The sequence below is a fragment of the Chamaea fasciata genome, unplaced genomic scaffold (assembly GCF_029207755.1).
Source record: "Chamaea fasciata isolate MVZ Bird 193981 ecotype frontalis unplaced genomic scaffold, bChaFas1.0.hap1 SCAF_9, whole genome shotgun sequence".
Classification (NCBI taxonomy): domain Eukaryota; kingdom Metazoa; phylum Chordata; class Aves; order Passeriformes; family Sylviidae; genus Chamaea; species Chamaea fasciata.
The window spans coordinates 31,869,316-31,894,606 of NW_027094094.1; the positions used below are offsets into that span (position 1 = coordinate 31,869,316).

At 45.9% G+C, this 25,291-nt stretch overlaps 1 protein-coding gene across 2 annotated transcripts in view; it reads right to left on the reverse strand.

Moving 5' to 3' along the window:
- Positions 1–25,291, reverse strand: part of PRKG1 (protein kinase cGMP-dependent 1) — a 365,655-nt gene that overhangs the window by 185,194 nt on the left and 155,170 nt on the right. For both annotated transcript variants that reach the window (XM_066191714.1, XM_066191713.1), the window contains exon 3: positions 17,406–17,519. In XM_066191714.1, coding sequence (XP_066047811.1) covers positions 17,406–17,519 — 114 coding nt within the window. The remainder of the gene's footprint in view (positions 1–17,405; positions 17,520–25,291) is intronic.

A 25,291-nucleotide genomic window follows, 5' to 3' on the forward strand; every position in this document is an offset into this window, starting at 1 on the left:
AAAAAGGGAGAGAAATCAGGTGACCCAAGGCCACAGGAGATATACTGAACAGGAATGGAAATTTTGCTTCTTTTCCCCGTGGAAATTTAATTCCCAGACTGACGTGACCATGGGAAGGTGGGCAGAGCTTTCCCAGCAAGGGAGATCCTGGATGTGCTGCTCTGCGTCCCCAAAACCTCATTCCTGTGCTGCACATCAAGATCAGGGCATCCAAGGGCCACCACGGACCAGCAGCATCAGTGGGCTCTAGCAGGAAATGGCTGATTCTCTGTGCAAATCAAGTGCGCCCCAGGCTGGATCTCCTGTCCTGGTCCCCAGGGCCACAGCCAGGTCACATCGTCACCAGAGCTCAGTGGGACACCCAGCCACTCGCCCCTGCCTCAGCCACGGAAACATCATGGAATCCCAGAATGGTGTGAGTGGGAATGGACCTCTAAAGTCCACCCAGTGCCACTCCTGCCATGGGCAGGGACACCTTCCACCATCCCAGGCTGCTCCAAGCCCCATCCAGCCTGGCCTTGGACACTGCCAGGGATCCAGGGGCAGCCACAGCTGCTCTGGGCACCCTGTACCAGGGCCTGCCCACCCTCCCAGGGAAAAATTCCTTCCCAAGATCCCATCCATCCCTGCCCTCTGGCAGTGGAAAGCCATTCCCCCTTGTCACTCCATCCCTTGCAAACAGTTTCTCTCCAAACCTCCCTGGGCAGCCCCTGCCAAGGCCTCAGCACCCTTTCCATGCAGAAATTCCTGCTGCTGTCCAAGCTGAGCCTCCCCTGGCACAGCCTGAGGTCGTTTCCCCTTGTCCTGTCCCTGTTTCCTGGGAGCAGAGCCCGACCCCCCCTGGCTGTCCCCTCCTGTCAGGGAGTTGTGCAGAGCCACAAGGTCCCCCCTGAGCCTCCTTTTCTCCATGTTTCCTGTGGCTCCTTCAGCCCCTGGAAGGCCACAGTTGGGTCACCCCAAAGCTTCTCCTCTCCAGGCTGAACAATCCCAGCTCTCCCAGCCCCAGGACAAATCCACAGAGGAGCAGTGGGTGGCCAGGGAGCAAAAGCTGGGACATTCCACTGGGACACGAGGTCAACATCAACTGAAGCAGGAATTCTGCTCCATCCCACCTTTTCTTTGTGGTAATTTTGCTGTAACACCCCACTGGAGATGCTGATCTGTGGCTCATTCCCATCCTTTCCACACATCCCACTAAGTGCACCAGGGGCCCTCAGAGCCCACACACAGGAATTCCCTGGGGGAATGCCCATCTCCAAAGGGGATTCAGAGCCACTCTCTACTCAGGATTTGAGCCTCTTGTCCTAAATGCACAAAAAAGGCTCATATTTAGGTCTCCTTCCCAAATAACTTCCTCTTGCCCTGCTTTCTCCTGAAAGCTCCTGGGAAACTGCTCGGTGTTTTCTGTGACTCCAGGTGTGAGTGGCCCAATTTCCAATTTCCTTCCTGTGCACACACCTCCAACAGGAGGACAGATAAAACTACTATAAATAAACTATTAATACCTAAAAATAATAACTAAAAATATAGTAACCATTGGCTAAACAAACTGGGCTTCCCACCACGTGCCAAACCAGCTGCAGGCTTCGAGATGCTCTGGCAAATAAAGAGCCAGCTAAAACCACATGTAAAAGGGAGAGATAAAAGCAGATGAGCTCCCACACTCCAGAATATTGTTTGTCCTGGTATCAGGAGCTCACCAGCCAGTCCTGTCTCATTGGGATCATTCTGCAATTTATCTGCTAACAGCAGAAAACCATCAAAGTCACTGGGGGGGGTCTGGCAGCCAGGCTGGGCTCCTCCCCTTTGTGCATCATTGGCTGCAGCCTCTTCTGCTCCCAGCAGTTATCCCAGCAGCTGGGACAAAACAGCTAAAAATACGGAATTTGTCATCCCAAAATGAATCACTGGAATCATTTGGAAAGATGCTGAATGCAAAGATCAAGAATTAAGCCACGAAGGCAAGCACAGAGAGGGTCTCTTACAGGGGCAGGTTTGCAACCTTGGCACATGGCACAGGGAAAATCCATCTGTCATTAACAAACTCTCTCACATGGCTCTCTCTGCTCCTTTTTTTCCTCTCGCATCTTCATTTTCCTGTTGCCTCACAAGACACCAATTCCCATTGCTGCAAATATAAGGCACAAGCAGATTTAGAATCACAGAATCCCTGAATGGTTTGGGTTGGAAGGGACCTTAAAGCCCAGCCAGTTCTGCCCCTGCCATGGGGAGGGACACCTTCCACTGTCCCAGGTTCCTCCAACCTGCCTTGGACACTTCCAGGGATCCAGGGGCAGCCACAGCTGCTCTGGGCACCCTGTGCCAGGGCCTCCCCACCCTGCCAGGGAACAATTCCTTCCCAATATCCAATTTAAACACATTCTCTTTCTTACCGGGAAATGATGCTATGGCACAGGAAATTGGCACAAGCCATAAAACCACCTTTGGAAAATCGTGGGTTAATTTCTATGTGCACTCAGAGAAATCCTGGTCTGTGTTCTCATGATTTATTGTATTTTAAATATATGTGCTCATGCAGTGTAATTGGTTGTGGCATATTTTGCATGATGAACACAACAAATTGGCTTTTGTGGAGCTGTTCCAAGCAGTTGTTCAAGACAAAAAAAGTAATTAGTGAAAGCAGCGATAAGTGACAAACTAAATGGGGGAAAATGGTTTTAACCAGATCTACTGTGAAATCTGCACCACACAATTTTACTGAAGCCTCTTGGATTCCAGCTCCTTCCCAGGACCTGTTGACTTGCCATTGCATATAAACATTCAGAGACCACTGTGTGTAAATAACAGTCGAAAGAACAAAACGAACCATTTGCATGGGAATTGAGAGCATTGACTTTGTGACCAGACAATTTTCAGTCCATTTGAATACCCACTTCATAAACAGAGGCTTTGCAGAAAGTTTAAGGAAATGCAATTCAGACTGGAAAATTGTTTTTAAAAAACAGAGCTGTGTAGGCAGAAAGGTATGGCGAAAAAGCAAAAATAATTTATATTATATATAAATTATTGGATCAGGGAAAGGCTGGAGTGGGAAAGGACCTTAAAGCCCATCTCACCCCACTCCCTGCCAAGGGACACCTTCCACTATCCCAGGTTGCTCCAAGCCCTGTCCAACCTGGCCTTGGACACTTCCAGGGATAGACCCAGAGCTTCTCTTCCCCAGGCTGAACAATCCCAACTCTCCCATCACCAATCTAAATTTCTCAGCACAAAACATAAAATAACCTCCACACAACATCAACACACAAGATTTAAAATGGGACCATCATAAACCATCCACAGGATTTTATCAGCAAGGAATTCTTTCCTCTGACAAATACAACCAGGAATTGCACTGGAGGATTTACAGGCTTATTCCAGACAGGAAAACCTTTGCTGATGTGTGCTCAAACTTGTGGCAGCTCCAAGGCTCTCCTGCTTCCTGCCCACACACAGAATCTCTCCTCAGGTCTGAAAACCCTTCCTGCCCAGCACCCAGCCCTTCTGTTTCCAACACACACCTCACACAGGCTTGGAGGCCAAAGGAAGGGGAGGAAAAGATGTTGCTCCAAACTGGATGCAAACCTGGTCTGGATGATTCTGTGGGTTCTTCTAGCTCAGGATATTCCATGACTCCATGAACTATACGTAGCTCTGAGAGGATTAATTGCATGGACATGACTATCAGGTTTTAATGCTGATAAGAACAGCTCCCAAGGCAAGCAGAGAGAAGCTGAACAAGCCTTTCCCAGTGGCTCTATTCCCAAAGCCTCACCTTCATTATTCAAGGCCTGAACATTTAATGAGTGGCCAGGATTAACTCCAGCAGGGTATAAATTCAAGGGGGAAAGCCCAGCCTATCCCAAGCCATGCAGAATTCCCTCGCTGGTGTCATGACAGGAGGATTTTGGACATCCAGCTGTGCTGTTTGTCCCAGCTTGTGGAATCTCTGCCATTCCAACACACATAAATCTCTTGGGACATGGAAATAACTGCAGGATCATTGATGAGTTCAGATGTCTTTCGACTCAAAGAGAGTGAATTTATGCAGGGATTCACAAAATGTTTTCCCATACAGTGAGAAAAACTAATTATTACTGCACGGAAATTCATCACTGTCAGAAGAATTAATGGAGTTTGAGGAGCAGTGAAGTCACCCCGAGATGTTGCCTTAATTATCCCGTCAGTCTTTACGAGTTTCAGTCTCTGCAGTGGTTAATAAAGGTTAATGCCTCCTCTATCCCAGAAATATTGCATCCAACCTGACAAATATTGGGGGAAAATAAGTTAGAGAAGCTGCAAAGTAACTCCACATTACAACAAAATTCATCCATAGAAGGTCTCCCAGACAGGCCACTCTCCTGGGGAGGGCTGGCAGAGGCTGACTTTTAATGTCCTTAACCTTTACAGACTAACATTCCTAATTTTAGAAAATGCAGAGTTGAGCAACTGTGACTTTCAACCCCAGCTGGAGTCCCCAGGACTTCTGGGGTGTTTCCAGCAGACTCTGGAATGTATCAGATGTTGGAATGTCTAAATGGCAACAGGCAGCTGAAGTAAGTTGAGGGTATAACAAAACCAGCACATCCCTCAACTCAAACCCACGGGAGAACCGTTGGGATTAGGAATACTAGGAATATTTTCCCCTCTTCCATGAAGCAAACCTTGTGGAGACAGAGATCCCAATGACAAATCCCTCCTGTTGGCCCTGCCTGCTGGGAATGTGTGTCCTGCCGGTTCCTTACTACCAACATCCCTGTAACACATGGCTTCCCCAGCACAGGAAGGACCTGGAGCTGCTGGAGAGAGGCCAGGGGAGGCACCAGGATGAGCAGAGGGATGGAGCAGCTCTGCTGGGAGGAAAGGCTGGGAGAGCTGGGATTGTTCAGCCTGGAGAGGAGAAGCTTTGGGGTGACCCAGTTGTGACCTTCCAGTGCCTGAAGGAGCTGACAAGAAAGGTGGGGAGAGATTTTAGACCAGAGCCTAGAGTGACAAGGACACAGGGAATGGCTTCCCAGTGCCAGAGGGCAGGGATGGATGGGATATTGGGAAGGAATTGTTCCCTGGGAGGGTGGGCAGGCCCTGGCACAGGGTGCCCAGAGCAGCTGTGGCTGCCCCTGGATCCCTGGAAGTGTCCAAGGCCAGGCTGGACAGGGCTTGGAGCAGCCTGGGATGGTGGAAGGTGGAAGGCCCATGGCAGGGGGTGGGAATGAGATGATTTTAAGGTCCTTTCCCACCCAAACCATTCTGGGATTCCAGGACACTCATGTGGATACGATGTCAGCTCCAAACCTCAGCAGCTTGCGGAGAATAAATAATGTTTTACCAAGATTAAACCTTTCAAGATGGAGGTGCAGCTCTGAAATGCTTCCAACAGGAGAGGCTCACCTGATTGCCAGGCTGGAACACAAACACAAGCTCCCAAAGCCACCAACGCCTGCTCCTGTCCCAGCATCAGAGCACTGGGGACTCCATAATTAGATCAACAAGGACACTTTCTCTGTGGGGGATTATTTGTGCACATCTCCAACAGCCTGGAACGTTTGGGTTTGGAGGAATTCACACCAGTGTGCGTCAGTTCCCCGTTCCCAGCACACCCAAGAGCTGTAACACCCCACTGCAGCAGGAATTGCAGCGGTGATTAAAAGACATTAACGCTGTTCCAGTGCTAATGTGAGGGCTGAGAGCAGACACACAATGAATTCAGAATGTTCATGGCCTACACAAACCCACAGCAGTTCATTAGCTACGGCAGAACATTAAAAAAAAAAAAAAAAAAGAGAAGGAATATGGAAATTAGTGTTTCTTTCCACAAGGAGCCATTTCTTTCCCAGGTTCTGCTCTTATGCTGTTGAAGGATAAACTGGTATTAGAGGACAAAGCTGGGAACACTTTATCAGATTAAAGCAATTACAACCTGCTTATGAAGATGCTTTTGTAACATTAGTTTTGTTCTCAGGAAAGAAGACTCGATTTGCAAACTGAGTTGGAAAATAAAGATCGGTTCATCCAAATTTACCATCCTCCAAAAAAACACACTGCCCGAGAAACTGCTCAGTCTTCCTGGCTGATCTCAACTGTAAACCTTCCCCAGAGGAATTTAAAAGTGCACATTTTCAATGGATCTCTGCCACCTCTCCATCTTCCCAGCACAGAGAAGGGGACGCTCCAGGGAGACCTTAAAGCACCTTCCAGTAGCAAAAGGGAGATTGTGAACAAGAGAGAGGAACTATTTTCCATGGTTAGATAAGGATGGGACAAGGGGAAGGATTCTGAATTAAAAGAGGTGAGATTTACAGGATATTGGGAAGGAATTGTTCCCTGGGAGGGTGGGCAGGCCCTGGCACAGGGTGCCCAGAGCAGCTGTGGCTGCCCCTGGATCCCTGGCAGTGTCCAAAGCCAGACTGGAATTTGGGGCTTGGAGCAGCCTGGGACAGTGGAAGGTGTCCCTATCCATGGCAGGGGTGGCACTGGATGGGCTTTAATGTCCCTTCCAACCCAAATGAGTTTGGAATTCTATTAAAAAAAGAAAAGTCACAGCCATCCCAAACTCATTGGCTGGGGTTTTACTGGGTGACAGATGGGCACCAGAGCATCTCTGTGATAAACACATCACTGTGCTAGAGAGACACCAACTTATGTGGGAAGCAACCCCAGGGGCGCAGCATTCAGGAGCACCCACCACTAACCCAGCAAGAATGGAACCACTGTTTTCCAGACACTAATGATAAAGTCATTAAAACACACATTAAAGCAACCCCAAGGGGCACGGTGCTAATGAGCCTGCTTGATTCCATGCCTGGGTTTACGTCTATTTTTTTTCCATTCCCATTGAAGAGATGGAGAATATATTCCCATGCGCACTGGAGACAGTGCAGCACATCCCCGCTTTTCTCCTGCCAAAATGCCTTGCTCCACAAGCAGCTGAAGGACAGCCTGCCTTCCCACCTGCTCCTGGGGCTCTGGATTTCCAGGATGTGGGAGAAACATCACAGCAGTGTATGACCATCCTGTGTCATGTATCCCATCCCGGACCTGCCTGCAAGCTCATTCCACATAAATATTGATGCAATCCTGGAAGCAAATATGTGTGCATGGGGTTGATTAGGGAAAAAAGACATTATCACTGATGTCTTGCCATGCTTTTGTTAATAACCAGGAGGAAATGAGGACACAGCAAAGCCTGGGACCCTCCCAATTTCTTGCGGTAGCTGACGGAGTAATGAAGCATTTTATTTACCCATAATTAAGGGGAAATTATTTTAGCAATGAAGCAGGAGTTGAATAATAGCTGATAAATACAACCATCATCATCTTCCTGGACTTGGAAGGAGGACTTCTTTTAAACCCCAAAAAACTCCACAGTAGCAGCAGCCAAAACAAGATTATCTCCTTTCCCCGTGCTCCATAAAGCTGGGGAATTACTGAGTCTTTTTTAGATACTACAGTGTTTGTCAAGCAACAATTAAAAACGCACCAGTGATTAAGCAAACACCATAAAGCTTTTACAATTCATTTGAAGCAGGCAAATATTTGTGCAGCCAAATTTAAAAAAAAAAAAAAAAACCCAACCAACACTGAGGTGTTTGGCTCTCTGAAGATTCAAAATCCTTCATTCTGAAAATCAATTTTTAAAAACTCCCTTTGGGACTCCAAGGCCATCCAACCTGGTCTTGGGACACTTCCAGGGATGGGGCAGCCACGGATTTTTTTTGTTCAATCAGAAACCTGTCACAGGCAATGGCACACAATTATTATTTGCATTTACAGCCAAGAATCCTCATACAGTGCTGATTGTATGGGATAAATCAGCCCCTTCCCAGGAAGTTTTCCATCTCAGGCACGTAAACTCGAATTATCGCAGTTTTCCAGACACCTGTGCTAAAGGGTAGGAGGGCTTATCCAAAATCAAGCTTCCAGAACAAAGCAGAAGTCTCAGCTCAGTCTGAAACTGTGAACATCAGATTTCCAGGTGTAAGCTGGCGTACTGAACTCCAGGTACAGTATTTTCCCCTCCAATAAAAATATTGGAGGGAAATATTATTTTCCAGGTGTATTTTTCCCTCCAATAAAAGGAAATGCCATCCCCTGGGAAAGGTGTCTGAGTTTCTCCTTCTGTTTCCTTAAATCAGCTAAACTCCCTCCATTTCCTCAAGAACAAAGGCAACTGTGTTAGCACAGAGTGTCTGACCACAATAAATCTGTATTTGGGATCTCTCTGCAATGGAAGAATCCCAGCAGCGCTCGGAAATGATGAAGGATTTCAAAAGCAGAGGCAGAAGAAGTTCAAAGAACAAAAAGTACAAAAAGGACTCTGAGCAGGTTCAAGAGACCCCTCAAAGAGGGAACACAGAATCTAACCAGATGCTAAACAGCCTTTAAGTGAAGAATGTGCCTTCCCAAGGAGGAAATGGCCCAGGAAGGCAGGAGAGGCACATCCCAGCAGCGTCTCCGCAGTGGGCACTCAGGTGGATCAGGGCAAAGCCCTTGGGAAGTGGGGCTGGTGACATGGACAAAGCCACCACGCGGCATCTTCACACCCACTCGGGGAATTCATCCCACTGCAGGCAGCTCCTGTGACCCTCATCAGCTCAAGAAAATCCAAGTTTAAAAGACAAGCTCTGAGATGGGTGCGTCGTGGGAATTTAGTCAGCCTCTGCTCCTGCTCTCTACTACAGGTAAGTCAGGCACAAAGTAACCTCAGAGCTGAAAAACAAACACAAGAAATAAAGACAATTCTATTTCTTCAAAGGCAGCCAGGATTTTGCCTTGCTCAGATCTCTGCACTTCGTTCCCAGTGCTGTCAGATCGCTTCAGATGTCTGGAGTTCGCCTCAATTCCCATCAAAAAGCCAATCCAGGGCATCCAGGACATGTCAGAGGAAAAGAGAAGCCAGATTCAAGGTGGCACCTGTGCCTTCTGCCATGTACAGAGGCCGTGGACTGCCCCAAAACCACAAAAAACTAATAAAACATAGCTGAGCCTCTTCCCACACTCCTCATTCCTACAGTTAATTAAAAAAGAGACACTTTAAATCTCATTTCCTCCAGCTGGGTGTCAGGCACAAGCTGCAAAGGACAGAGCTTCACCGAACCCATTTTAAACACTACTGACTTTGATATTCTGGAGCAAAGAGCTTTTGCAAATAACTTCAGAGGAGTGAATTCAGTTGTCAACATTTCTGTTGTCTGGATGGGTTTTATTGCAGCCTAAAGATAAATAAAAGCGCTCCCATTCTGAGTCCATTCCCAGAGAAGATGTAATTCATGAAACAGAACAAGTTTTTCAAAAATGCAATACAGAGAACTTGTTTGGTGGTTTTTTTTTTTTTAATTAAAAAGCCTATCTGCAGTTTTGTCAATTTACTTGGTATCCAAACACTTTTAACACTGGCACTTCAATACTATGAAATCTATCTTTCCCAGAGAACTTCAGAGCAGATAAATGCAAGTGAACTACAGCCCACTTCAACATCCCAAACCTGAGCAAATAGAGGAAGTCTTAGAGACCTGGGAAAGGGGCTCAGCCTGGAGAAAAGGAGGCTCAGGGGGGACCTTGTGGCTCTGCACAACTCCTGACAGGAGGGGACAGCCAGGGGGGGTCGGGCTCTGCTCCCAGGGAACAGGGACAGGACAAGGGGAAACGGCCTCAGGCTGTGCCAGGGGAGGCTCAGCTTGGACAGCAGCAGGAATTTCTGCATGGAAAGGGTGCTGAGGCCTTGGTTTGGAGGTTTGGAGCGCCCATGGCTGGAGGTGTCCAAGGAAGGGCTGGAGGTGGCACTGGGTGCTCTGGGCTGGGTACAAGGTGGGTGTTGGGCACAGCTTGGGCTAAATGATCCTGAAGGTCTTTTTCAGCCTCAATGATTCCAACATGGGAATCATAGTTTTTATTGGAATTATTATTATTCCAGTAATTTATTATTGCATCATTGCCACAAGCAAATGGATTTAAGGTCACAAGGCCAATACCATGGAGGAGATGTCAGCTGATTTGTCCCAGAGCATTTGCAGCTGAAAAGGCCACGGAGTCTGATGAGACACCACACAATCCCCCAAAACACACTGAGACTTTCAGCTCCTCTCCACAATTCTGCTTTTTCTAGGAAATGTAACTGATTTCTAGCATTAATGAGTATTTTAAACTGGCATATCAGAGCAGTGACACAGAGCTGTGGCAGAGGAAGCCTCAAGCTGCCCTACACAGCCTTCTCCTCACTTGAAACATCTCCCCACAAAGCCTGGGCCACGTAAAAAATCCCACTTCAAACGACATCCCTGAAATGGAGACAAGACACCAACTGCCTGCTATCAAAGTGTGAGGCAATCAAAGCATGGCAAGAGTACCAGCAGTAAGGGTGGAATGCTGAACGCTGCATAATGAAGAGATTTCCTTTTATCGACACAGGAACTGCCTGCAAAACATCTACAATTGCAAGGCTGCTCCCTGTTCCCTCAGGCTGCAGCTTCACCCCTGGCAGCAGAGCAGGGTGAAGTCCTCATGTGCAAAGTCACCTTTGTGCCCTTAAAAACCTGCCAGGGACCTTCACTCCCACAGAACACGGGGATCAGAGGAGCTCAGCTTGGAAAGGCAGGAGCCTCCACAGGGCTCTGGTTTAGGCTCAGCTTCATGGCCGGAGGAGCAGCCCAGCCCTTTACTCTGCCCTTTTCCCCCTCTGCCATGCTCAGGTGAGACCCTGCCTGCAGAGCTGCCTCCAGCTTGGAGGTCCCCAACAAAAAAAGATCTGGAGATGCTGGAGCAAGTCCAGGTGAGACCATGGAGATGCTCCAAGGGCTGGAGAGCCCTTCTGCCCTGGAGCCAGGCTGGGAGAGCTGGGGGTGTTCACCTGCACAAGAGAAGGCTCCAGGGAGAGCTCAGAGCCCCTGCCAGGGTTTAAAGGGGCTCCAGGAGAGCTGGAGAGGGACTGGGGACAAGGGATGGAGGGACAGAACACAGGGAATGGCTTCCCACTGCCAGAGGGCAGGGATGGATGGGAGATTGGGAAGGAATTGTTCCCGGGGAGGGTGGGCAGGCCCTGGCACAGGGTGCCCCAGAGAAACTGCGGCTGCCCCGGATCCCTGGAAGTGTCCAAGGCCAGGTTGGACTTTGGGGCCTGGAGCAGCCTGGGATAGCGGAAGGTGTAGAATGGGATGAGTTGTAAGATCCTTTGCAACCCAAACCATTCTGGGATTCTCTGATTTCCCCTGATTTTGTCTCCTCTCCTCCAGGGATGTTCAGACACAAGGGGAAGATGTTTTCCATGGATCCAGCCCAATCCCAGGGCTGCCCTGCCTTGTTCTGAGCCTTGCCATAGCTAACAAGGCCTGGAAAACAAGGAAACCTTCCCTGACATTATACCTGTGGAGAATTTAAAAGAATAATTTTAGTATTGGTGTTCACACACATTTTTCCTCACAATAACCCCACAGTACTACAAAAGACAGAGGGGGGGATAATAATTAAAATTATTCATCAATGAAACCTGTAGTAAGTTTAACATAGGAAAAAATCCTCCTGTTCCATGTGGACTGCAGAGACCTGGAGCCCATTGCTGCCTGCGAAGCAGCGGCAGCAGGATCCTCGTGATCCAAAGGGATCAGCCAGTGGAGATAGTGCTGCTACACCCTGGCTAAAAGCAATAAAAATTGAGTAACTTCTACAGAACAGTACCATAGGTGAGCTTATTTTAGGGAGGTTGTTCTAGGATTCCCTTAATGGAAGTTCATTGGAAGTGATGGACTTGAGATACAGGGAAGCACAATTCCTCCAACACAATCAATCCACTGTTTAAATTAATCCAGTGTCTCTCAGAAAGAAACATTGAGTTAAGACGGGCAAAGTAATCTTTACAAACCTGCTTTTATGGACAGCAGGAAAGGCAGCTTGGGGTGATTACATGTCAACAAGGAGCTTCTAAAAGTGGCTTTAAAGAACAGAAGGCAGTGGTTGCTTTGGTTCTGAAACACAAATTGATCAGTTCTGGGTCTGTCTCAGTGCCAAGCGGCTTTTTGTTCCCAAATTTCTACCAGGAAATAGTCTAGAATGAGAAATTGTATATAATGTGGGGCAAATCCAGCCCCTGCACTGTCTTTTGCGTTTTAATCTGGGAAGAGACCATGTGTCACCAAGCCCCTAAACTAATATTTATGGCAAACATTGCATCGCATCCCCTTGTTTATCAAACTCTAACCAAAGCAAAGCTTTACTGTCGACAGCAAAGTTCAGTCACCTCATCTCTCACAGCTGCACTGGCCATATTTCAAACATCAGCAATGTTTTCAGTGACATCTATAAAAAGGGATGAAACGGGAGCTCTTAGGAACTAATTATCTGACATCTGCTGTTATTCTTAACTAATTCTTCAAGGGCTGCACAGAGAAAGTCATCAGCTCCTTACAACTGTGTTTAAGTGACGGGATCTCAGCTCATTCCACTCTGCAATTAAACCAACGTGAAAAATATCAACAAAATTATTTCCACAAGTCTTCCAGAACAACGGAAGCACTTCACTTTCCTGACGTGGTGATCACCCTCCTCCTGTGTCAGACACAGCAAACAGGGCTTTGTTATTTATTGCTGCTTTATCTGCTTGGCCATACAGGTCTACAGAATTTTTAAGCATGGATTTAACACTGAAAGCTTTTCCCATAAATAAAAACCCAATCTTAAAGCTGCCCATGATGCCAGAACCTCCAGGTGTTCACCTGGAGAAGAGAAGGATCCAGGGAGAGCTCAGAGCACCTGCCAGTGCCTAAAGGGGCTCCAGGAGAGCTGAAGAGAGACTTGGGACAGGGCATGGAGGGACAGGACACAGGGAATGGCTTCCCACTGCCAGAGAGCAGGAATGGATGGGATATTGGGAAGGAATTGTTCCCTGGGAGGGTGGGGAAGGGCTGGAATGCAATTCCCAGAGAAGCTGTGGCAGCCCCACCTCTTCCTTCAGCACCTCCTTTAAGGCTTTAGAAAAGGGGATAGGAAGCAGAGCCTGGGAAACTTGTAAATCCTGGAATCCCAGGATGGTTTGGGTTGGATGAGACCTCAAAGGCCACCCAGTGCCACCCCTGGATGGGCAGGGACACCTTCCAGCGTCCCAGACTGTTCCTAGCCCCATCCAACTCAGCCTTGGGAACTTCCAGGGATCCAGAAGCAACCACAGCTTCTCTGGGCAACCGTATTCCAACACGCCTGGGGATGTTCCAGGTACACAATGATCCCAGGAGGTGAATGAACTTTTCATTCTGTTTTCCCTATTTCTCTTGGATTAGTTTGTCCCTCAGTTAAGATCACCCATCCCTGTGCCTGTGCCTCCTGAGCCACAGAGACACCATCTGGAAGACACTCCTGAAGAAGGGGAGGGGAACCCTGCTACACCTTGCCCATTGTCCTCAACATTATTTTCTCATTATCATCCCCTTGGAGGAATAATCCAATCCCACTTTGTCACATTACTTGCAAAACCTGTAAAGGTCACAGCAAAATACAGGCAGTGGAAGGGTGAGTTTAAATTACTTTCTCCCAGGACATATCCATCTATATTCCATTTATCTCCCACCAGGCACAGGACCGGCAGGGCCAGCCCAGGTTTCTTATCTCCATGTAATATCAGAGAGATTTTAATCTAACAGTTCAGCATCTAAAGCCAACTTGCCCCCAAAGTGCGTTTTAAGGAGAGCTGAGGAAACTTCACCCCGGCTCTTGTGATTGTTGGAGGAAAACATCTGAAGGCAACGTCCCTCTGCAAGGCTTTTAACAAGCCTCCGCAGCTTTAATTGGCAACTCACCGCTGCCTTCTTTTTCCTCACAAATCATCCACGTTACCAAGCTCCTCGGAAAGTTCTGTCAGTCCTGGGGCTGCAGCAAGCAGTACACAGGACTCCATTAAAACAAAAACAGCAACAGAAAACTCAAACTCATCCAGGCTTGGCAAGGAAGGGCTGAGCTCCCGCCTTAATCCCCCTGCGCTGCGCCGGGTTTTGTACAATTAGTGCAGCTGGCAAGCACAGCAGCTTGAGGGACTCTTGTGCTGCCTTTTCAGGGCCAGCAAAAGGATTTACATAATTTAGAGTTTAACTTACAGCCTCTGCTTGCCTTTTTTTTTTTTTTTTTTTTTTTGGCTAACAGTACCCCTGAAAACACAGGCTGGTGCAGAGTGTGACTCCCCTGAAATAAATCAACCTCAAACAGAGATGTTTCTAGGGGATGGTTTTATTTGAATTTTGCCCCCAAGAGAACCCATTTCAGGTGTTAAGACCACCTCTAAAATAAGCAGAACATGCTTAGAGGATGGAGAATCTGAATCCTACCACAAAATTCACCTTATATCACTTGCAAAAATCTGCTCCACACATTATTCTTTAAAAGGAATGAGCACTTCTTTACAATATTAACAGCAGATTGATTTCACTTCCTCCCACATCTTTTCTGTTATCAAAATGAAGAATCACAATGCTTTAAACACAGCCTCAATTCAGCTGGAGGGGATTTCTGTCTTTTTTGCCTTCTTTTTCTGACCTCTCATAGCTCTTTTTTCCAACCATGTCTCTAAAAAGAGGATCAGAGACATCATTTTAGCTGTAGCAAGTGGCATTTTCCTCATTCTGAACTTAATTATTTGCTGGAACTAGGGAGGAAAGTCTGGTTCTGCTTTGAATTGCAAGCAGCATCCAGGTTGGCATGCAGGCACTTGAGAACTCTGGATAATCAATACAGAGAGAGGGAGAAATTATCCGCTGATTTGGATTTCACTGAGTGTGCAATGGAAGGTGATCTTTGAACATCGAGGACTCAGAAAGCCTTGACAGTTCTATACTTGGAGCAGACTGACCTGTTTCTACCAAAAGAAGAAAAAGCAAACCAAAACCCCCAACTCCCCCTCCACTAGTATCTGGAAATGTAAAGCAAACCCTGCAGAACGACCAAACAAAATCAGATGTCAAAAACAGTACATTTATCTTAAAAGAATGTCAGGAGACATGTCCCTGCCTTCCCCAGGGCTCCTCAGCACCCAGGTTTGGGTTCTTTCCAGGCCCTGCTTGAACTCAAACCCCACTCTGCTTTTATTTAAGACTGTAATAATAGGGAAGAAATATGTTAATAGTGCTCCTGGGGCAGGCTTTTCACAGCCCTGGATTGCCTTATTAAAGAAGTCGTTATGAGACAGGAGTCAGATCATAATCATTAAATTTTAACATCTCCTAAATTCTATTGCAAAGACAAAGCCTTTCCTCCAGTGATTTATATTTGAAGTTTGCTCCTGCAGAGTGAGCACGAGCTGAATAGCCCGTGTGGACAAACAGTGAGTAATGACACTAAAATCTTTATTATTTACAAACCAAAGCCAGGGTACACATAAAACCCAGTTCCAGCAGGAGATGTCAACTGAGCTGACACCTGATAATGGCCCAGCTGCCACGCTGAGCTCCACACCCCGATAAATCCATCCTTCACTCAGCCTCCGCTGCAACTTCATCCTCAGAAAACAGCACTTAATGTCCTCGTAATGAAGTACAGCAGGCACATCAAAACACGCTCCTGACACTCTGGAGATGATGGAAAGCTCTCTCCTGAAAAATCAGGAAGCCCTGAGTGTTTCTCCAGATGGGAGCTGGCTGATGCTCCCTGACAATTCTTCACCACCAGTGCAGACTGAGTGTCTGTTCTTAACAACAGTCACCAATTTCATTTCTCCCAGAATTAACCTTGGAATGATTCAAGTTATGCCCAGGCTTAACGGAGTATTTACCACCACTCACCCTTCTGGGGATTTACCATATTTATTGCTCATTTCCCAAAGGAACAAGGGGGTGTTTGAAGCTGTGTAGGATCAGCTAAGTCAACACGATGCCCTGAGGGGATGTGAGAACCTCCACACCCCTCAGCTCAGTGAGGGCAAGCTCCAGCAGCTCCCCAAGCTCATTACAACCCCAACTGCACTGATTTGTGCACCAACAAGAGAGAAAATTCCTCAAAGTCCCTTGCTGGCCCCGGGAAAGAGATTAAAACTCTAATTGCACAATGCTGCTGGGAAAGGACCAGAGGAACGATGAACACAGACTCCTCTTCCTTGAGCCAAGGACTCTGAGTAGTGACCTTATTCCTGCCCCCAGTTTAACCAGGACAAAGGGATTTGGGACAACTGAATACCACATGCCACTCTGGAGGTTTGCTCAGGAGAGGAGCCTGAGGGCTTGGAAAAGGCAGTAAGAGGAAAAGTGCCGGGAAAACCTGCTGTGTGTGATTCCCTTGCACAAGCAGGCGAGAAGGGCCACAGGAACAGAGTGGTTACGTGGGATTCCACTCGTGGGAGTGGAGGCTCAGGTGCCTTTTAGCTCTGCATTCCTAAGGGGAAACTAAACAACAGCCATCCTCTCACTGCCTTGTCTAGGATTTGACTTTTCTCTCAGCTCTTTCCAACCTTCCCCAGAACCTGCTGCTTCTCTGAATTTTTCACCATCACCTGAGGTACCCAGCACTTGTGAAAAGGCACAGGTGAGAGCACAGAACATCAGTCACATCCTTCAGCCCTACAGAGAACAGCACATCCTGCAGAAAACAATCCACTTATCTGTTCCTGCTTTCTCATTCCTGCCCATTTGTTCTTTTCATTTCTCTCTTTTTGAAGCACAATTAGGTATTTGGAAAAGGTTTTCTTCTGAGCAGGGACTCGCACAGCTCATTATCCCGGCACAAGAATACCACTGGTTTGTATTATTCCAGTTTGTACCTCTTGTTTGGATTACTCTGTGCCATCTGTACCCTTCCGACTCCTTCCCCACAGCACCTTAAAACCACACAACAATTTATTATCTCTCTCTGCTTCAGACATGGCCATAAACTCTTGTCCTCCAGATCAAGGAGAACTGTGATATCCTATACCCCAGATCTCAACTCTGCATCTGAATTTAAACAAAAACCTATTTAAGTCATACACAGCAGTGTGATTTACTTCCTCTGCTTAATTGTGTAAGCCAAGCCTTTGCCCAGAACATTCATTTAAAAAACAGATAAGAGAAGTGCTGGGGAGTTTAGAGAAGGGGGTCAAGTGCTATCCAGATTTTTTTTTTTCCCCTGATTTATTTTAGTCAGCTTAGTGGGAAAACAATGACTTGTCCTGAACAAAAAACATGCTTGGCTTAGGTTCTTCCAAGCAATAAGAAAATAATCATCATGAGTTTCAGCAGGAATTGTAAGGAGAACTGTGATCTAACCTTCAGGCTCCTCTGCATGGGGGCAGGACCAACCTGAGTGACTGAATGAAGCATTTCCTCTGTGTCTTCTTCTCACAGAGTGGCTAAATTCCACACCAAAATCCATGCCCTAAAGAGCTGAATTCACTGAGAGAGTGAAGCATCTAAAAGAGGCTGCAACTTCCAAGTGAAGAGATGAAAAAACATCTAAAATGCTCTTACTTTTGACAGTAGCTGTCCGGGTGCAGTTGTAGAGGATGGCTAACTCCCCAAAAACTTTGCCAGGTCCCATGGTGCAGAGCTTCACTCCCTCTTTTGTCACTTCAACCTTCCCATCTGTGAGAAAAAAGAGGAGAAAGAGACCATTTTAAAAGGGCAATTAATTAATTTCAGACATTTTAAAAGGAAGAAAATGATATTTTTTTTATTTAACTTTTAAACTGTGTTTAATACAGGCCAGGTTGGATGGGGCTTGGAGCAGCCAAGGATAGTGGAAGGTGTCCCTGCCCACGGCAGGGGGTGGAAGAGGATGAGCTTTAAGATCCCTTCCAACCCAAATCATCCTGGGATTCCACGCTGTGAACAAAAAATCCAGAGTCATACAACTTCAAAAGGAATTAAATGTATTATGAAGGAGAGTACATATACTCAGCAGAAGATTAAAACCAACTGTTGCATGCAGAAACCTTCAACACTGGAGTGTTTTTTAGTGGAGCTTCTGTACAGTCAGGACGTACTTACAGTACACTAAACTCAGTGTGAACTTGGTTTCACCTCTTACATTTTCTGGTGAAATTTCCCCCAATTTTCTGTGTTCAAAAAGGAAGAGATTTAGGTCTTTAACACCACACATGAGAACAGCGGTGTAATTTTGCTCATTTTCCCTGAGAACACTCATCCACAAATAACAGAACCATTATCAAAAAGAAAATTACTCTGACCCATGGCTATTATTTAATTCCCATCTCTCAACCCCCCTTGCCTTTCTGAATATCTGGTTTTATGAGGGGAAATCTGCTTTATCAGCTTACCTGCACCATACCAGGAAGGGATGTGTGAGGAGGGGTTAAAATCTCAGATTGGATGGAAAGAAAAGCAGCTCAGGACCAACCTGTGAGGTTGGAAGTGACCAATCTTTTAGATACAGGAGCGTTTGAAAGGCAATATTTCAAAAACAAGAGCCAGGAGAAGGGAAGGAAAAGGGGACAGATGTGAGGGGGCCACAGGGTTATTCCTGCCAAAAAAAAAAAAAAAAAGAAAAAAAAGGTGGGGAAAAAGAGCAAAGGTTTTCCATCATAGAGACCACTAAAAAACCTCCCCTGACACCCCAAACTGGGAAACAGCTTCAGGGATCATGGAACACAATCAGAGAACTGAAACACAGACTCATTTAGGTTGGAAAAGATGATTATTTAGCAAGCTGAAAGTGGCTATTTGGTAAATATTATGACCAAAAGGTTTCCTGGGCTGTGGGAGTGTAAAATGGCAGCAATGTTTTCTGTAATACAGAAGCAGAATTGGGGGGAGATTCAAATATCTTCATTACTAATTAATTTTTATGACTGTTTTTATAAATGTTCGGTTCATTTCTTCATAAGTATCAATCTAACAGGGAGCACAAAACTGGGTGTTTATCTCAAGAATGAGCAACATCAACCTTTAGTGGAGCCTCACACACTTCAGAGATTCCTAAATTATTTTGAAGAATGTAATTTTTTTGTTTAATAGAACTGAGCTTTTGCTGCAAACAGCTCTGCTGGATAAAGGTCTACAACAAAAACCTGCAAAGGGAATGATTTTACCTGATATATGGCTCATGGGTTCCAAAGAAAGATGGACAATTCTGGGTAGAAATGCATAGATGGGATCACGTTATTCCCAAGTGTTGGGGAGCACAAGAAACATACTGCAGATGAAATTAAAGTACTCATTTTAAAAGTATTGAGAAGACTTCCCAGCACGATTTTGCAGGTATTGGCAAGACTAGATAAAACGATATTCTGTAGTTTGGCAATTAACGTGCTCTTTAATTACGATTTCTTGTCCTGGAGAACGCCTCCCGTTCTCCTGCTGTGTAACTAACTGGAACATTAAACACCTCACCATAAGATGCCCAGACCTTAAGCAAAATTCACCTCTCATGGAATTAAAAAGGTCAAAGGACTGCTGTAGGATTTTTCCCATTTTCTGCTCCTACCTGGCAGCTTACACAGCAAAGTTTTCCACGGAGCAAACAAATTGTTCTGCTGTATCAACCAGATAAAGGAACCCAATGAAATACAACACAATATTGATCAATTAATGGAGATACATCTGCAGCTTGCCTTGGCATCTCCATCAGACAAACACTAAATAATGCACAAGATGTTTCTCTCCAGGCTGGAGAATCAGAAAATGCTGCATTTCAGTCTAAACATTGAGCATTATTGAATTCAATATTATATTTAATTTACAGCTTGAGCTGATTTGGGGAGCTTTAGTTGGCATGCAAACAATGCACTTTTCTGTCAGCTGTAAGAAGCTATTCCATAATGATGGGCAATGCATATGATTTTCCAAATAGAGCATAAAATAAAAATCTCACGGTGTCTTCAGTTCCCCAGTTCCAAGGGCTCCAGCCATTCCCCATTCTGGGATGAACATGAGAAGGTGATCAGAGTTAAGGGTCAATAAAAGAGATCGATGCCTCCACAAGACACCAGCCTGCTCCCAACAGAAATACCTCCAAAAACCCCTTTAACCAATCAGAACTAAAGTATTTTGGCTTCTGCAGACATCCGAGTCTCAGTTTTTTATCCTTGGACACTTCCAGGGATGGGACAGCCACAGATGCTCTGGGCACCCTGTGCCAGAGCCTCACCTCACCCTGTTGCTTTGCAAGATTTCTGGGAGGTTCCCTAAAACATTGTGAAATCAAGCTTTTCTTATGAAAAACTAGTCCTAGGAGTTGGAGCTCAATGATCATTGGGGATGTTCCATGAAATCCATGAGGGCACAGCTTCCCTTGGTGCCCTGGTCCCCAGCACACATCCTGAGCCTTGGGCCTCTCAGCCAGGGCCTCTGCTTTCCCACATTAAACTCTGCGTGCTAATTACATTGTAGTTGCAAATTTAATTGTGGAGCAATTAAAGTTTTAATTGCTAAGTAGCTGCTTGACTTGAGAGCGGGTCCGATGGAGATGTGCTAACGCCGGCCTTTGTTTGGAAACACGAACTGATAATGGTCTGCATTATTCACGGAATTATTCACGGGGTTGTGACCCAGCCACTGCCAATCTTCCCCGCCTCGCTGCCTGTGCAGTGTTACTACGCTTCAGAATGAGGAATAGTCACAATATTAAAACTAAAACTAGGATTTAGAGGATTTTTTGTCACAGCCTTTCTCAAAATGGGCTGACAGTGAATTACTCCTGGTGTGTCTCCATCCCAGTTTCAGGAATCATGGGAAGAGTTCCTGGAAGATCGTAGAATGGTTTAGAAGGGACCTTTAAGGCCATTGAGTGCCCGCCCTGCCATGGGTGGAGACACCTTCCACTATCCCAGGGTGATCCAAAACCTGGCCTTGGACACTTCCAGGGATGGGGAACCTGTGCTCTGGTAAATTCCTGAATAACCTCTCAGGATGCCAAGTTAAACACTGGATCATTTTAACCAGAGGAAAAATACAGATGAATGAAGCACGTAAGAACAAAGGAGGGTCAATTACAACACCACCAGCAAAGCACAGAGGTTTTGTTTTGATGGGGACATTGGGGGTTTTTGTCACTCTGAGTCCACCCAATTAAACTTGAAATAACATCTCCAGCTGAACTGCATCCATGCCCCTCAGATGAATGGAAGGATAAAGTAAATTGCACTCATGTGACTCTCTCAATGAGGAAGATAATTTTTTTCCCCCAATAATTAAATGGTCGTTTTCTCTTTCCAGGCACAGAAGAAAACTGATTAAGTTGACCTGAGGAACTTATCAACCTCAGTGTAATTTATATAATAGACTAAATTTTTGCAATGGATTATCAGCTCTCCCTTTTTCCTCCCAGCACGGGGGAAAGGGGACTTGCTGCTTCAAGCTAAAATCTTCCATGACCCCCAAATCCAAACAAATCTGAATTTTAAAGATACCCTCTTGGATATTTTTGTATCTGAGAACCCCAAGTGAATTTCTGTACAATAAGAGAGTTTCTTATGTTGTCCAGTAAAAGCTTTAACAGCAGGAATGAGCCAGGGACATTCCTACCTTTTATTTCTCCCCTACTCAGGAGACACCTGGGAGGCCTAATTCCTAATCTTCAGTTGTCTATCCCAGCAGTGCCTTTGGAACATGGGTAACAACAATGGATTATTCAGATTACTGGGCCCTCTCCACGTCCTGGACCCTTAGGGGGAAAAAACCAGGCTGGTTCTCCCATAAAGGCGCTAATTATTCATCACATTCCCATGCCAGGTTGAAAACCACAAACACTTCTAGTGAAAAATGAGGAATGTAAAAAAGCAGGGCTCAGCACGAGCTCATGTATTCCTAGGAAATAAATTTCATCCCACAACTCCAAAAATGCCAGGAGGGGTGGGAGGAGGATTCCCTCAATTCTATGCAGGATTCATGAATGACTATTCAATATTTGATTTCATCTGTGCCTGTTTCACACTTGGACTGCAGCTTGATTTGCTGGATGCTATTCAAGCTCTGCTCTGAAAACTGAGTAATGATTGTTTGCAGAAAGTTTTCTTTAGGAAATATCACACCGGATCTGCAGATTTTCCTGAACAAGGCTGAATATATTTCAAAAATGGCACCTGAGACAAAGCACAACTTACCCTTCGACACAATGATAAGCACCTGCACATGTGGAAAATTGAAACCCTGATGGTTCTCTCCCTTACCCAAATTCAGGAAAGTTCTGACAGAATAACTATAATATCAGTGAGGAAAAAAAAAAATAATACATATTTTGCCAAAATTTAAGTTGTTTTCCCACTGCAAATTGTTGCGAGAATGCTTTAAATATGAAGAAAATAATATTTTTCCTCAGGTGTCTCCCTGGGAAGAGCCAAATAAATACTGATAGCATTTTCCAGGCTTACTTTGTTTTAAGCTGGCACCTGCAGCAAGAGTTTAGAGCTCAGTCTTTTAGAGTTGTGTAAATGAAGAGGAACTGAACACGAGGCAGCTAGTCAGCCTGGAGTCTGATGACCCTGCAGAACCTCATCTGTACCCCATTCCCAAAAACCCTCCAGCAAGCTTCACCCCTGTTGGATAAAGCCCAAGAGAAAGGTAAACGAAGCAAGTCCTAAATTCTGACTCTCAGACCTCCAGCTGTAACTCGTGATGCGACAATTCCCTTCAGCAAATGCATTTGGGGCTGAACAAACTGGTTTTACCTCCTCTGAAACCCTCTGGGGGAGGCAGTCCCAACGTGATGGAACTGGGGCAGCCTCCCCAAAACCAGGCCCTCAAAACCCTCTTGCTGAGGGGGGATTTCCAGTGCACAAGTTTCTTTAGGAGAGTCTGACACCAGCACAAACCCATGTTCAGGTGCCCATAAAACAGAAGGTATTTACCAAGCTGGCCCCACCTCCCTGGCAGGAACCTGCTACCAAAAAAAGACATCCTAAAACTGCTTTTTAACAATGGCTTTTGAGAAATAGTTCTGAGACTGTGTTTGAAGCCATGAATCAACATGCACCATGTCTGCAGTCTGAAGCAGTGACTTCAGTAACACCTCTTGGATTTAAATCAAGGCACACTCCAGAGAAAGGATAACTGGAGATAAGAGCAGAGCTCCATCCCAGTTTCCACCCTGACTGCAGGAGCGTTTTGAAAAGCAGGGAATGGAAAGAAAGGAGGTGATTGCCCAAATCTGTAACAGCAGCCCGGGGCAGAGAGGGGCTGGAAGAACTGAGAGCAGGTGAAAAAAGGATAAAGAAACTTCCCCCGGGCTTGAAAGGTAGAGACTAAAAGCCAGATGAGAGGAAGGCACAAAGCACTGAGAGACAGAGTGTGGCAGCGTGTGGAGGGAGATCCCAGAGTCACTGGGGTTGGAAAAAACCCTCCACAGTCTTCCAATCCAAGCTGTGCCCAATTCCCACCTCATCAGCAAACTGCCAACATTCCCCTTGAAAGAAAAAGTGGAGAGTTCCTAACTGTTGCAGCAGCCCTCTTATTAGAAGGTAAACTTTTTATTAAACGTAGTGTGAACACACCTAGTTTATTCCTCTTTGTAGCTTAGTCATCTTAACTCAAATTACTCACTGACTCTGGCTGCAGCAAGCTCCTACTGTAGATTTCCCTTGCAGGCTCTGACTGCTGGTTATCTCCTGCTGAACTCTGACTGCAGGTGTCAGTTTGCAGACTGTGACTGCAGGTTCCAACAACAGCTCTAACTGCAGACCCAGACTGACCTCACAGCAACGATTCTCTCGCCTCAGAATTCTGCTTCATGATTCTCTCCTTCATGCTCCTCAAGGTTCCTCCTCCATATTGATATAGGGTTTTTCCCCTCTCACCCCCTCTTTTATCTCACTCACCCTTATTGGATACAGCTGTGACTCATTAGGGGTGAGGCTGTACTGGGTAATTAACACAGCTGTTACTTATTAGGTGTGAAGTCATATGTGTTCCCTTCTCCTGCACCTAATACATTACCCCAGAAGAAACTCTCTGCCTGCACAGGGATGGGCATTCCTAACTATCTCCTTGTGTGACCTGCACAAGAAAACTCTGCAGCCAAAGCAAAAGAAATGAGTTTTTCCAGCTGCCTCCTCTCTGGGAGAACAGAAAACTAGTTTGAATTTTTTTTCTATTAAGATGATGATGATGACTATTTTTTGTTACAGGTGGACTGCACTCACTCCCAAGGGGAGATACACATCCTCAAAAATCACATAAAACATTGAAAAATACACACACGGACATATATTTAGCCTGGTTTTCCAAGATCTTTGCAACTGTAATAAAGATCCCTGCCCAGGGTTATAGAGGTGACCTCCAGAACAATCTTGATTCTTGTGTGATTCACAGATATTTTGTCTGATGTAGCATCTCCTTCAGCATAAAGGCACACACAGGCTTGTGTCACCCCAGAATGAGCACTGATCCCACACTCTCCTCCTTGGCTGGACAGCTCCCAGAAAACGAACAGCTCTACCTGATTCATCCCTCAGGAGGCTGAAAAAAGAAGGGACAGAGAAGTCTGGGATCCTTGATGAAAGCATCAGAAGACGTGGTTTGCTCAGTTTGATTTTTTGAGGAACTTGAGGAGTTAAGCTGAAACTCAAGCAGATCTGCAGGGAGTGGGAGATGCTGGCAGTTTATCCTCGCACACACTACCTTATCCCAGCCCTTCTGAAACCCAGATGTGAACAAAAAGTGATCAGAGAGAAGGGATGAGTTTCATATTTACCCTGGATAAAATACTGAAAACTCAAATACCCTTCAGGGCAGGCCTGTCTAATTCGCTCCTCTCTCACCTCGATAAATAACAAGTTTCAATCTCAAAAGCAAACAAACCCAAATGCAAACTGCTTTTCCTCCAAGCATTCTGTAGAAGGACACAGCCTGCCCGGCTGAGCTGCAGTGTTTGCCCCAAGTTTTGGTTCAGCACCTCTTAACCTGGAATTACGGCTCCAACTCCAGGAGTGCAAACTGACCCTTTTTTGGTACTCAAAGCCTTTTGTGAGCAAAACCCTGATTTGTTTAATTTTCACCGCCCTTCTAAGACACTTGGTTAAAATAAACCCCCTTAAAACACTGAGATGTTCCCAGTGGAATACACTGAGAAAAGACTTATTTTGCTAACCTGCCCCAAAAAGCTGTTAGATCTGCCATCCAAATTTATTTCCTAGTTGGAAACCTCCTCCCTTGCTCTTCGGAACTGTCACATTTCCTGGCTTTTCAAAATAGTTTGGAAGCATTTCAGCATGAGAGAAAACAGCCTTAAGTTGCCCCAAGGAAGGTTTAAATTGGATTTTGGCAGATATTTCTTCACAGGAAGGGTGGTCAGGCATTGGAAGGGTCTGCTGGAAGAGGTGGGATCACCATCCCTGGCAGTGTTGAAAAGCCATGTGGATGCAGCATTTGGGGACGTGGATTTCTAATCCTTGGCAGTGCTG